This window comes from Petaurus breviceps, unplaced genomic scaffold, assembly GCF_028583685.1.
Source record: "Petaurus breviceps papuanus isolate PSGF00001 unplaced genomic scaffold, PetGlider_PUasm1.0 355, whole genome shotgun sequence".
Classification (NCBI taxonomy): domain Eukaryota; kingdom Metazoa; phylum Chordata; class Mammalia; order Diprotodontia; family Petauridae; genus Petaurus; species Petaurus breviceps.
In genome coordinates this window covers 216,087-229,262 of record NW_027186289.1, presented here as the reverse complement: position 1 = coordinate 229,262, position 13,176 = coordinate 216,087, and the positions used below count along the sequence as shown (strand labels likewise).

General features: G+C 49.4%; 1 protein-coding gene across 1 annotated transcript; it reads right to left on the bottom strand.

Moving 5' to 3' along the window:
• Window positions 1-230: 230 nt before the first annotated feature.
• GPKOW (G-patch domain and KOW motifs) lies at window positions 231-1,718 on the bottom strand. The gene has a single exon (XM_069097253.1). It carries the CDS (start codon window positions 1,634-1,636, stop codon window positions 371-373), a length of 1,266 nt encoding a protein of 421 aa, XP_068953354.1. The 5' UTR covers window positions 1,637-1,718; the 3' UTR covers window positions 231-370.
• Between the last annotated feature and the right edge of the window lie 11,458 nt (window positions 1,719-13,176).

Below are 13,176 nucleotides of genomic sequence, written 5' to 3'. Positions count from 1 at the left end.
TGAATGAGGAAGGGGCAAGGACAGTTTGTCTTTTCCCTGTAGTTAGCCTCAAACATTTAACACCTCCACTAACTTCCCGCAATGCACTTGGAACTGCCAGAGAGCAGCAAGCCCAGTTCCTGCAGGGAGGTCCCTCTATAGCCACCCCCCCAGAGTCCCCCCCAGCATCTCCAGGCTCTGAACGTCTGCCGGGGATGCAGGGTCCTCCCGCCCCTCTCAGTCACTGCATGTGTTTTTGAAAAGGCATTTTTATTCAGACAACAAACGCTACTGGGGCAGGCAGGCTGGACCTGCCCCAGGGCAGCCCGAAGGCACGGGGAGCCCCCCAAAGGTCTCAGTCCTGGGCCGCAGCCCCGAAGGCACGGGGAGCTCAGTCCTCCGCCACCGGCCCCACGTATTGGCACACGGCCTCATAGTCCAGCTGCAGGACAGCGTCGCCCTCTTGCAGCTGCACCAGCGCCCGGGCGCGCTCCGTGTCCCGTGTCAGCAGGCGGCCCAGCCGGCCGCGATGCGGCCCCAGCACCACCATGACCCACGCCTTGTCCTCCCGCGGGATGAGCGTCTCTAGCATGCGCTCCCGCAGCCCCTCCAGCAGCCGGCCCTCGTCCGTGCGGCACACGCACGTGTCCGGGCCCACCACGTCCTCCACCGTCATCTTGGCCCGGTAGTAGCGGCCGCCGTGCAGTCGCCGATCCACGCAGCGCACGCGGAGGTCCCTGCGCAGCCAGTGCGGGGCCGGCTGCTGCTCCTGCGGCTCGGCGGGGGGCCGCGGCCGCTTGCGCCCCTTCTTCTCGGCGGGGGCCGCCCGCCGCTCCAGCTCCCGGCGCGGGACGGGCCGCAGCACGTGCTCGCTGAGGGTGGCCACGAGGCCGGCCGGGGCCAGCTTCACCACTGCCCGGGCGTTGTCTGGGTCCAGCCCCTGCACCTGGCCGTAGAGGCCGCGGTGCGGCCCGGACAGCACCAGCACGGCGCCCCCGGGGGCCAGGCCCGCAGCCTCTGGCTCCTGCTGAGACTCCCCGTCCCGGTGGCCCGCGGGAGGCCCCGAGGGCGGCGCCAGGCTGGCCCCCAGCCCCAGGCCCTTGGGCCGCAGGGCGTTCTCACGGGGCGTCACCACCTGCTTGAAGGTGCGGCCGATGCCCTCCCCCGGCTTCCAGCCCATGCCCCGCAGCATGGCCAGCCCGTAGGCCTCCACCGGCACCGCCTCGTAGTCCGCGCCCACCGCCTCCGGGGCTGCGGCCGCCTCGGCCCGGGCCACCAGCGGGATGGCAGTGGGGGGCTCAGCGGCGTCGGAGCCCGGGGCCTGCTGCGCCTGGGACTCGGCGATCAGCTCCTCCACGGCCTGCCGCAGCACGCCGTCCTCGGGGAGCGCGGCCGGGCCCGGGGCCGCCCTCCGGCCGTGGCCCTGCCGCAGCAGGGGGATCACCAGTTCCCGCGGCGCCTCCTCGGGCGGCCGCACGCTGCGCACCTCGCGCCCCTCCACGGCCCGCACGAAGTCCTTCTCCTCCTCCGGCGGCCCCTCGCGGCCTTCCGCCAGGCGCCTCCGCCCGGCCGTGCGGCTGAAGCTGAAGGACACCGGGCCCGGCGGCCCGGGGGCCGGGGAGCTGGCGGCGGCCGCCTCATTCTCCCCGTGCGCCATCCCGCCGCCGGCAGCCCTCCGGACTATGCTAGCCGGCTCCCTGACGGGTCCTCGATGCAGTCCTTCCTCTTCCGGCCGGCGCGCGGGGCAGGCCGGGCCTCGTAGTCAGTCACCCGTCGGCTGCTGTTGGTGCGCGGTGTCTGCTGGACCTTGTAGTCTGCGCCACCTGCGGCTGACGTTTGTGCGCGGTGGCTGCCGGGTCTTGTAGTCCGCCCGCCTGCTGTTTGTGCGCGGGGTCTACTGGGCCTTGTAGTCAGTCACCCCTGGGGCTGGCGGGTATGCGCGGTGCCTGCCGGGCCTCGTAGTCAGTCACCCGTGCGGCGGCTGTTCGTGCGCGGGGTCTGCCTGTGGCTGCCGTTTATGCGCAGTGGCTGCCGGGTCTTGTAGTCCGCCCCGCCTGCTGTTTGTGCGCGGGGTGTACTGGGCCTTGTAGTCAGCCGTGAGCCTATTTGCGCTCGGCGCCTGCTGGGCCTTGTAGTTCGTTCTGCCGCCTCCTTTTGTTCGCGCGCGGTGGCTGCTGGGCTTTGTAGTCACTTAATCCACGTCCTGCTCACGCTTGAACTGGGGCCGCCCCGGAGAACTAAGGGCCCTTTCTCGAGGAGGCCCATGGAGCGGACGGCGCACTAGGGAGAACAGCCTAGGGCATCTTCGTGAAAGCCATTTGGGCAAAGAAAAACTGAGGAGAAGGAGGGTACCGCTCTGCCTGCCGGAACTTGTAGTTCTTTTCGCCTTCCCCCTCCACCCACGCCGGAGTTGTTGCGCATGCGCCGGATTCCAGCAAGGTCGCGCCCCTCCCACCTGCCCCCTTGCTGCTCGGGTAGTGTTGTCAATGGGGGAGCGGGGAGTGGGAGACCGTCTCCCCCTCCTCACGCCTCTCCCCCTGTCCGCAAGTTGCTAGAGCTGGTTTCCAGGCATGGGGGAGGAGGGGGGGGGCGGGATTCGGACCCTGGACAAACACGGCGCCGTGGGGGGCCTGTGTCCCCCCCCCGCGGACCGATCACCTCGGTGGCCGCGCCCCCGCGCCCAACGCTGGGGTGGGGGGAGCGTCACGTGAATAACTGCGTGTCTGTTCGCGCGCTCGGACATTGACCAGCCCGAGCCTTCCCCGGGACGTCACAGCCCCTCGGCCGCGGGTCTCGGGTCTCCCCAGGTTGGGCCGGCGCGGGGGGCGTGGGGAGACAGCGCTGGGCTTATGCGGCTCCGCCCTCGTCCCGAGCGAGGCCGCGTGTGGGCCCCCCTGCGCGGCCACCGAGGTGATCGCTCCGTGTGCCTCTGTGTGCGAAGGCCCGGACTCGGGGCGCCCGCGGAGCCTAAGGGCCAGCTAGCGGAGGAAGCGGAGGGGAGCTTGGGACGTGCCTGTAAAACGCCTCCCCCCAGGCTCAGGGCACAGCTCTGCCCGGGGGCAGCCCCCTAGTGTAGGGGCCCAGCTGCATCTGTGAATCCTTGGGTGCCCTAACTATAGGTTAAGCCCTCAGCCAATCATCCACACACTGAGTCCCGTGAGCCTTGGTTCCCAACATCCATCTTGTCAAACATGGCACTTCTCAGGCAGCCCTTGAAGCTAGCTGACTTAGTGACTTTCAGGCCTAAAATCACGCCTCCAGGTAGCCCCCCCTTGGACTATTTCCCAGTGAATTATGGGCAGTTGACATTAAAAGTGCATGTTCCTTTAAGCACTGACCACTCCTTAACTCCTTCCTAATCCCACCCTTACTTTCCTAGTCAGCAGAATTGACATCGGATTAATTGCCTCAACTCCTTAAAAACTATGCCTATGTCTTCTTTAAGTTTGCAGGTTCCCTAAGAATGCTTTCCGAATGTACAGGGTAACAATAAACTTGCAGGTCCCTTAGGGACCCTTGCCTGCTGTAAAGTGTAACAATAAACTTTTACAATTCTGACTCCAAGTCTGCTTGGGCCTACTGAATTCTTTTCCAGACTGAATCGCAGGCATTCTGGTCTTTGACAAGGATCAGAGTTCCGGTATAACCTATTGCCATCCCCCATCAGAAAGACAGTGCCTGTTCCGGTCTAACTTCCTAGGTGGGAGGCAATTCCTCATAGGAGCATTTCTGGGCACCCAGGGCTTGGATGGTGTTTCACGTTCTCAGTTCTGGGCAGAGTCCTGGGCCTCCTGGACTTGGTCTAGGCTCAATATGGGAACATATGAGACATTTTCCCATCACTTGACAGACAGTAGCAGTCTTCCCGGGACTTCATTTTCCCCTCTGGAAGGGGCTGTTGAATTAGGAGGTTCATCTTTAATCTTTGGAGAGACATCATCTAAAAGCAGCCCGACTTTCCTACGAACAGATCAACCCATTCATTCATTATGCCGAGCTGCCTAATGCCCCCAAGCTAGGCAACGATTTGAGGGCTCCAGTGAACACAGCTGGGAAAGTGATCACATGTCCCAAGTTCTGCTGTGGGGCTGCCTTTCCACCCAAATGATGCAGTCCATGGGTACTTGATAACTGTCCCTCCCTTGCAGGCTCTCCCATCTTTACAGGGTCAGATCAAAACCAGATGTTTAGTCTCAGTCTTGACCTCTCATCCAGGAATGTTGGGCAAGGGACTCAGGTTGTGCATCCTACCTGGATTTGGCCAGGCTTTAGGTAAACATAAGATCCAATACTTGGTTGGTGATGGTTTGAACCTCGTTTTCCTGACCTGTAAAGTAGGCAGGATGATACCCTCGGTCCCTAATCCATACAGTTGTTAAAGGCATTGTCTGTGAGCCCACAGGTCATACCACAGGTAGGTTATAATCTAGGTCACCTGTACTCTCTCCAGTGGTAGGCTGAGGAGGGAGATGTGCCCTCTGAAGGCCAGTGTTTATGGGGACTTCTGTTCTCTGCCAGCCCCAGCCCCCAAGTCTGATCTGCTGCTTTGATTTGAACGGGGACTTGCTTTGTGAGGTTTCCTACCCTCTGTCAGAGACAAGGCTCCCGTCCTAAGCACAGACTGCTAAGTCTTCGGCCACCTGGAGACGGTGGCCGGGAAAACGGGCTGTGGAGCCATGCTGTCTCTCCTTAAAGCTTTTGTGGCATTCAGAGTATCCAGAAAAGCGCCGGCTGCTCGGTGGGAGACGGGACCACAAGCTAAATGAAGGCTTGGAGGAAGCGGAACCACCTTCCACTGTTTGGAGACCTGTCTCAGGACGTCCAATGTGACTTGTTTTAAGTGGCGCTGGAAAGAAGGATCAGGGACCATACGTGGGCACTGCAAGCAGAAAACTCCCCCGAACTGAGCCCACAGCTAGAGATGAATTAGCCCAAACAGGAACGGCTGCTTTGGGAGGTAGGAGGTGCCTCCTTGCTGGAGGACCACCATCATCTGAAGCACTAATTAGAAGAGATGGCAGGTGAGGGGCTTCTTGGTCAGGTCCAGGTTTGCCTGGATGGGCACCCTGCTTGCTGGGCCCTTGTCATGCAGCTTTCTGACCAAAGCATCCACAAAGGAAGCAGAATGGGGAGGGCATCGATCGATTCTTCATATTTACACTACAAATGTTGTACAAGCTGCTTTGGAGATGAGAGATCCAAGCAGGGGCTTCCTCTGACTTTACAGATGAACTTAGATTCTTGCTTTGGTTTTGTTTTCCCCAGGCCTTCGGAAAGGGAAGCTGGAAGTCCGGGGATCAGCTTGATTCTGAGATCACATAGAAGGGCGGGAGGGTTGGGCTACTCCTGTCTCCTCTTGGGCCTGAGGAGCAGAAAACAGGCACAAGAGACTGAGGAACAAAGTCCAGCTTTTTTTTTCTGCTTCTCAAGAACTTAGGGAGTTCTACAGGAGAGACTAGAGAAAGCCTATATTGGAGAGGCCAGAGGGAATTGTGAACCTTCCCCTTGCTTGAGGAGTGGAAGGGCAGGCTCAAAGCTCATTTCCTTTAAGCTAATTGGTAATTCACCCCCCCCCCCAACCCCACCTAGAAAATGTTTTGTCCATCTTAGGATAAATTCAGATGATTTCTGAAGACTTTGTCCAATTTCCTTTTTTATGGTTCCCAGGGATTATTCAAGCATCACTCAAATCTTACGTGGAGGTGACATTCAAATGTGTAGTCCTGCTAATTATCTGAGTCTCCTGGAACATGATGACTATGGATTAATTTAGGGGCCCCCCACTCTAAAGCAATCTGACAACATCATCTCCCTTCCCACTTATTCCTTTTAAAGAACACGTTCAGAATCCTTAGCATACTTCCATTGTTTACATGAACCTTAGTTAAAGAAGACTTTTTAATGGGTAGGGAAATGGAGGGTATTTGAATGCAATGAATGGCCAATGTCAAGGTACTAATGTGAGAGATGCTAGATTGAGTTCAAGGCTCAGCTCAGAGTCCATTTTGCTAGAAGATAGATCACTTGCAGGTGAGAATTGTTGACCTGAAAGTTTGGTTAAAGGGGGCAAACAGACTAGGTGATATATAAAGTCATATGTTTGTTCCCTTAAAGCGAGCAGAATACATACTTATATGGAACCAGATAAAATCTGACTGCCTGGACAAAAGAATGAGAAAGCTTAAATACATTTTAGAACCATCCCAACTCAGGGTGGCTGTGTCACTCAAATTTATGTGTAAGTATGAGAGAGGAATTTTCTTAATTGAATAGGTGGTAAATACAATAAGAGAGTTGACCAAGTGTCAATTGAAATTATGACCTAGGACAACTGTGTTTTCTTTACCATTAATGTGCCATAACATAGTGTATGTCCAAAAAATATTAAGATAAGAAAAAGTCCCATTATTCAAAATGGTGTCTCAGGTTAAGGGTCTCATCCTTAATAATTATGAAGAGAGGAAAAATGCTCTTAAGCCAGCCCCATCTGGCTTTGTTGACAAAGGAAGAAAAGTATTTTCTGAGTCTACTTCAGAGAATAAAGAAGTTCTTAGGTCCAGGCTCTTCTGGTTGGTTAGTTTAGGCTCCGGCCCTTATTAAGGTCCCAAAATGATATTAAATGATTATCAGAACTAAAGCAGTAAGGACAAAAAGGACCTGAGTCAAGGCCTAGCTATGCTTACTCTTTTTGTGAAATGGAGCATCTCTGGACCTCATTTTCCTCATTTTTAAAATTGAGAGGGTTGAACAAGATCACCTTACATCCTTCCGCACTGGTCTGAGGGTGCCTCCTGTAACAGAAGATAGATATTGTTGTTTAACCCCAGACTTTTCTCAGATAAGTGATGATGACATCAGGATAAAGGCCATGGTGCCCAGAGATGCACGTAGGTTATCACATGAGTTCCATGTTCTTGTAGAAGTCTAGGGAAGACTGGTTAAGGAAGGAAATGGTAAACACCACTGGGAATTTGATTCCTTAATCCTGTCCATTTTTAATCTAAAACTTTAGTTTTCAGAGACCAATTTTCTTATAGTGTTGACTGGAGGCCTATGAAAGAAACATTTGGAAGTTTTAACTTTATTTCAAGGAACTCAGCAATGGAAGACCTGCTTGTAGGCTTATCAGAAGGGGATGCCTTTTAAAGTTTAAGACAGTACAGAAATAGGGGCTTTACTTGGGCTTTATAAAAACTTCCTAGCACCATGGCCAGGGACTCAGAGCCAGTTACAGGTACAGTGTCTTAGACCACACTTGTTAGGAAGGTGGCACATCTGGCCATACCTATCTGCATTTTACTTCCCCTGCGGTGTTCTGTGAGAACTTCATCAATTCAGGGATTTAAGAAGGATAAACAAGCCAACTGACCTTGCTGCCTTTAAGTGGTTTGGAGGATTGCTGGCTCAGTTGGATTCAGGCAAGCCTTCAGGGCTTGGGAAAGCCGTGGTTACATTGTCTTGAAGTCCAGAGAAGTCTGTTTATCCTGGTGTGTTTTGTCTGTGTCTTCTTCATGTGCTAAGGTAGTTTTCCCAGGGATGGGTTAGAAGGAGGCTGTGACCGATATAAGGATAAGGAAAGAGCCCCAGAAACTTGAGCCCATCCAACCTTCCAGAATCCATCACAATCTGACCCTCTTGCCACTGAGCTGACAGGCTCAGGTATGTCCAAGGATTCTGAGTTGGGGTAGGGGTGGAGAAGGCACAAGGGCTTCTGAGAATGGGAAATAGAGAAGAGAGAAATGACTGTCTATCTTCCCTATCCTTCCTGGTCCAGCCCCCTCACTTCACATGGAGCAGAATCTCTTTCCCACATCCTTCTCTCTGGTTCAGCTTCTGTAGAAGATCCTTATCCTCTAATCTTTTTAATTTCCCAAATGGACAAAGTCAAAGGAAATGAGGGAAAAGGGAGAGTGAGAGGAATATATCTCAAGTTATAAAGTAGCAGAACGTAACCTCCTTGAGGGCTTGGGCTAACTTTTATCTTGTCTTCATATCCTCAGTGCCTTACACAGAGTATATGCTTAATAAATATATTTTTCACTTATCTAAGCTATCAGCTACTATATTAAAAGAGGAAAAACCTATCTCTGGAATAGATTAAATTTAGGAGAAAACATGTACAGTAGACTAGATTGGTAAACACAAGAATCACAAAAGACAATTAAGGTTGTTTTGATTGCATGCAATTGTTTTTTGTTCAAATTAAATCAATATAACCATATTTGAGGGAAGAAAAGAGAAAGAAATCTCACTGATTACCTCAGAATGATTGGCAGAGTCCATTTCTATTTGGGGCACTAGCTGGTACAGTGGAGTGAGCACTGGACCTGGAGTCAGGAGGACTCATCTTCACGAGTTCAAATCTGGTCCCAGATCCTTACTATATGACCCTGGGCAAGTCACTTAACCTATTTGCCTCAGCTTCCTCATCTGTAAAATGAGCTGGAAAAGTAAATGACAAGCCACTCCAGTGTCTTTGCCAAAAACCCCAAAATGGGGTCACAAAGAATGGGACACCAGTGAAATCACTCAACAACGACAAAACCTCAGTCACATTCAGGCCATTATCATAGATCAAGTCCCTGTCATCCTTCATTCCAGACTCCTTCAGTGAGGACCTCGGTTCTACCACATGCTACATAATGAACTTGGGCAAACATTTCCCCTGGATGGACCTCTTTTCCCCATCAATAAGATGAGGCTGGACTAGACGGCCTCAATTTTCTCATAGAATTACATCTGTGCTCTCTGGCTCTCTCAGTGAATAACCTCTTAATGGATTGTGTCCCTTTTTAATCCATATTCTCCTCTAATGGAAACAAGATTTCATTAGTGTGGGCATTTCCCCTGATTGTCCATGCTACCACTTGTCCAAGTCCACCAAGCGTGCTGGCAGCCTTTCTCTGTGGATATTTTTGATGTTGCTTCCCATGTATGACTGTTCTCAGCGGTGCCCATCCTTCTTATATCTAACATTCACCTTTCCATTGTCTTTTGGGTGACCAACTCCAGCTCATTTTACAGATGAGGAAACTGAGGCAAACAGGGTTAAATGACTCGTCCACAGAATGCTACACACAAGTGTAGTATTCCACGACTCCATCATACTCTATCATGGTAAAGATTTCACAAAATGACCATTTTGATTCTGGGGATGAGCATAGGGTCATTAAAACTTTGATCACAGATGTGAGCAGGAGAACAGACTGGGTTGCCTTTGGGAAACTGTCTCTCTGTTACTGAGCAGGTTCTAGGGGTTTGCTTACTAGTGTTTGAAGACTTTCATGGGCTAGCATGTGTGAGAGGTAGGACTCTGACGAGTCTTTACTCTGAGGGTAGATCTCTATCCACTCAGCAACACTGCCTCTGGCTGATATTAATGACTGGAGGAACATCTACATTCTAGATTCTAGAACATGTGTCTCTGCATCTGCAGTATTCCATTCTCGGTAGCTGACCTTGGGTGAAGAATTGAAAAAGGATGCGTTTTCATGTGTTATCAGCAGTGTATGGTGCAATGGTGAGGGGCCCAGGGCAAAATGGCAGGGCTTCTCCTTGACAAGGTCCTTTGCTGAGTCCATTCACTCTGACTCAAGATGGACTAGCTGAGGTCAGTGACAGGATCTCATAGGACGGAACAAGGACTGACCTCCATGAATTCCAATTCACAGCAGATTTTTATATGGGTGCTTAGAGTCCTAGGGTAACAGCATCTAGAGTGTGTCATTCCTGCCTGACCCACAATATGGTGACTACTAGGTATGAAGACTTACAAGATCCTCTTGGAATTCATTGTTGGTCCTGTAGTGTGTAACTGGAGGTCTTGGAGTCAAGGTCACAGCAAGTATGTAGCTACTGTGTAGGTCTTTGCTTGTGTGTTGCTTGGTTATTGTATACTGTTTGCTCTCAATTACAAGCTAGAAATGAAACCCTGTATAGTTAAGCCTATCTATTTTCTTCTGTGAAAATTGAGCTCCATCATTCCAAGATTATTTGGCTCTGGCACAGCTAATAAAAAAAAGATAAATGACCAAAAAATATGATCAAACAGGTCTCAAAAGAAGGATTGCAGGGAGGTTAGGTGGTGCAGTGAATAGAGCACTGGCCTCGGAGACCTGAGTTCAAATCTGTCCTCAGACACTTAATACAAAACTAGCTGTGTGACCTTGGGCAAGTCACTTAACCCCAATTTCCCTACCTTCCCCCCCTCCAAAAAAAAAAAGGATTGCAAAGTATTTCCAGTCATTTGAAAGAATGCTCCAGAGAGGATTCTGGGAAGATGGTCGACTATGTCAGAAAATTCTGGGCTCTCTGGATTTTTCCTCCACAAAAGAGATAAAATAGCATCTCAGGGTGAACATAAATGTGGTGGTGAAAATAAATAAGAGTAGGAATAGAACGGGGGTCCTCCTGGGACAGTTGGAGAAGATCTGGAGAAAAATCCCAGGATGAGGTTTGGTCCCTGTGAAGAGTAAACACCTTCAGGCTAGGGACCACGTAAACAACAAGCAGCAATCCTTTGAGTTAGCTGGGTTGGGAGGCTGCCTTGGCCCCAGTCACAGGAACTTTTATCTCCAGGACAGTGAGAGGAGTTGGGGAAGATAGAGGGAACCTTTGCTGACAAGGAATGCCAGACCCAGCTTTGCTGCAGAGATCTTACTGGGAGCAGAAGGAACCAGCACATGTCCAGGGAATGCAGAAACAGTGGGGTGGATGCCACTGGCTATACATACCTTCAGGAGGTTGGAGGTCTTGGTTTGGGTTCCAGGCCAGAGGAAAGAACTGGGGAATCTGAGGCCAGAGGTACCATCCTCCAAGCCCCAGGGCTAGAGGTAATTACAAAAATTAAGCTACTACAAAAGAAATGCATAGGCAAATGAGAAAGATTCCAATCATAGAGTTACTATGGGCATAGAGGAGACTGGGCTTCATCTTCAGAGGAGGACACTGAAGCAAAGAAATCTTCTTCTAACCCAAAGATTAGTGTCAAATGGTCACCTGCACAAAAAGAATTCATAGAAAAACTTTAAAAAGACTTTAAAAATAAAGAGTGAGGAAAAACTAAAAACAAAAACAAAAAAAGAACAATCCAAGAAAACCAAGAAGATTATGAAAACAAAGTCAACCATTTAGAAAAGATCCAGAATCTTTTGGAAGAAAATGACTCCTTGAAAATCAGAATGGGCAAGGGGAAGCCAGTGAAGTTATAAGAGATCAAGAGATAATAAAACAAAATGAAAAGAATGAAAAAATAGAAGATTATGTGAAACATCTCAAGAAAAACAACTAATCTGGAGAACAGACCAAGAAGAAAAAAACAAGGGGCGGCCAGGTGGTGCAGCGAGTAAGAGCGCCAGCCCCAGTGTCGGGAGACCCAGGATCGGTTCCAGCCTCAGATACTTGGCACCCACACAAAATAACTGGCTGTGTAACCTTGAGCAAGTTACTTAACCCCAATTGCTTAAAAAAAGAAGAGAAAAACATAAGAATAATAGGACTATCTGAAAGCTCTGATTAAAAAAAATCTCGATACAATAATATCAGAAATAATTAAAGAAACTTGTCCTGAAGCATTAGAACAAAAGGGAAAAGTATAAATAGAAAAAAAATCCACTGATTACCACCTGAAAGAGATCCTACAAGGAAAACCCACAGGAATATTATAGTCAAATTCAGAAACCCCCAGCTCAAGGATACAGGCAGAAAGGAAAAAAAAACAATTTACATATGGTGTTGACACAATTAAAATCACACAAGATCTAGCAGTGGTGACAGTAAAAGATCACATGTCTTGGAACACTATACATTGAAGAGCCAAAGAACTGGGCTTCTGTCCAAAAATATCACACCCAGCAAAGCTAAGCATTATTCTGATTGAAAATAAAGGAAGTTTAATGATTTGTCAGACTTTCAAGACTTTGTTAAAAAAAAATGCAACATAACACAAACCTGAACTTAATAGAAGATCTGACATACAAGAGCCAAGAAAAACATAAGGTACATTCCAAAGACCAATTATAAGGGACCCTGTAAGGACAGACTGTTTAGTTTTTATGTATATAAAATGTAAAACATATGTCTAAGATTGTTATTAGTCATCGGGTAGTTCATAAGAAAAGTTGGTGTATACCTGAGGATGAAGTGACTTCAAAAAGTAAAACCATTCAGGAGCAGCTAAAAAGAGTAATGATCTCATACAAATGAGATGCAAGAGGAAGAGCTGACACAGATGAATTAGAAGGGGAAGAGGGCAGGTAGATCTGCAGACCTATTTTCATTGGGAATGGCTTCAAGAGGAAACAGTACATATGTGTCTAGAAGAGTATAAAAGTCTTCTAAATTTAAGAAGAAATAAAATGCTAAGGAGATAGGGAAGGGGGAGAGGATAAGGGAGGGTCTTTGGAGGGGAGGGGAGGGAATAGGTCAGAGGGGTGCACAAAAGAGTTTACATTTATTGGAATGGGAGGATGAGGGAGGGATCCTTTGAGAGGGGATAGGTTAAGTAATAGGAGGGCAGAGAAGTGAATCAGAGTGAAGTAGAGGTGTTGGGAGGGATAGGAAGTAAGAGATACACACAAACATAAAAACAAAGATTAAGAGGAGAATCTGTTAGGGAAAGTATTATATGTTTATGTATGTATGTCTGTATATATTTATCTATATATACAAATAGATGTGCACTTATAAAACAAAGTAAAAATGTACACCAGAGAACAAAAGAAAACTTAGGAAGAAGCAAAGATGAACAGTTCTCAACACAATGCATAGTATTTATTATAGAGGCTTTCTTGAAATGGACATTTATTGCTATGTCTTTTGAATTCTCTCTTATAGTCTGCTGTGAACATAGCATGCTTTTTTCTTTTCTTATTTTGTATGTTAGTGTAGCGGCAAGCACCCCAAGCGTCCTCAGGGTTTGCTGCCCATACAGGTTCTTGGATCTGCTTTGATAAAGGAAAGCAACTCAAAATGGGTTAACAAGCTTACTTTAATCAGTCAGACATATATCGTTTACCTTGTTCAGGGGAAAAAGGTCAGCACCCTGAACTTCAAAGTATACAGGCAGAATTATCAAGACAGAAACAGATCAAATCACAGAACACTTCTCAAAGTGAGCCCCCAAAACAAAGCTACACATCAGGGCTTATATAGCCTTCTCCTGGCTCAGAGAATGTAACAACCTTTTGGACCCACTGG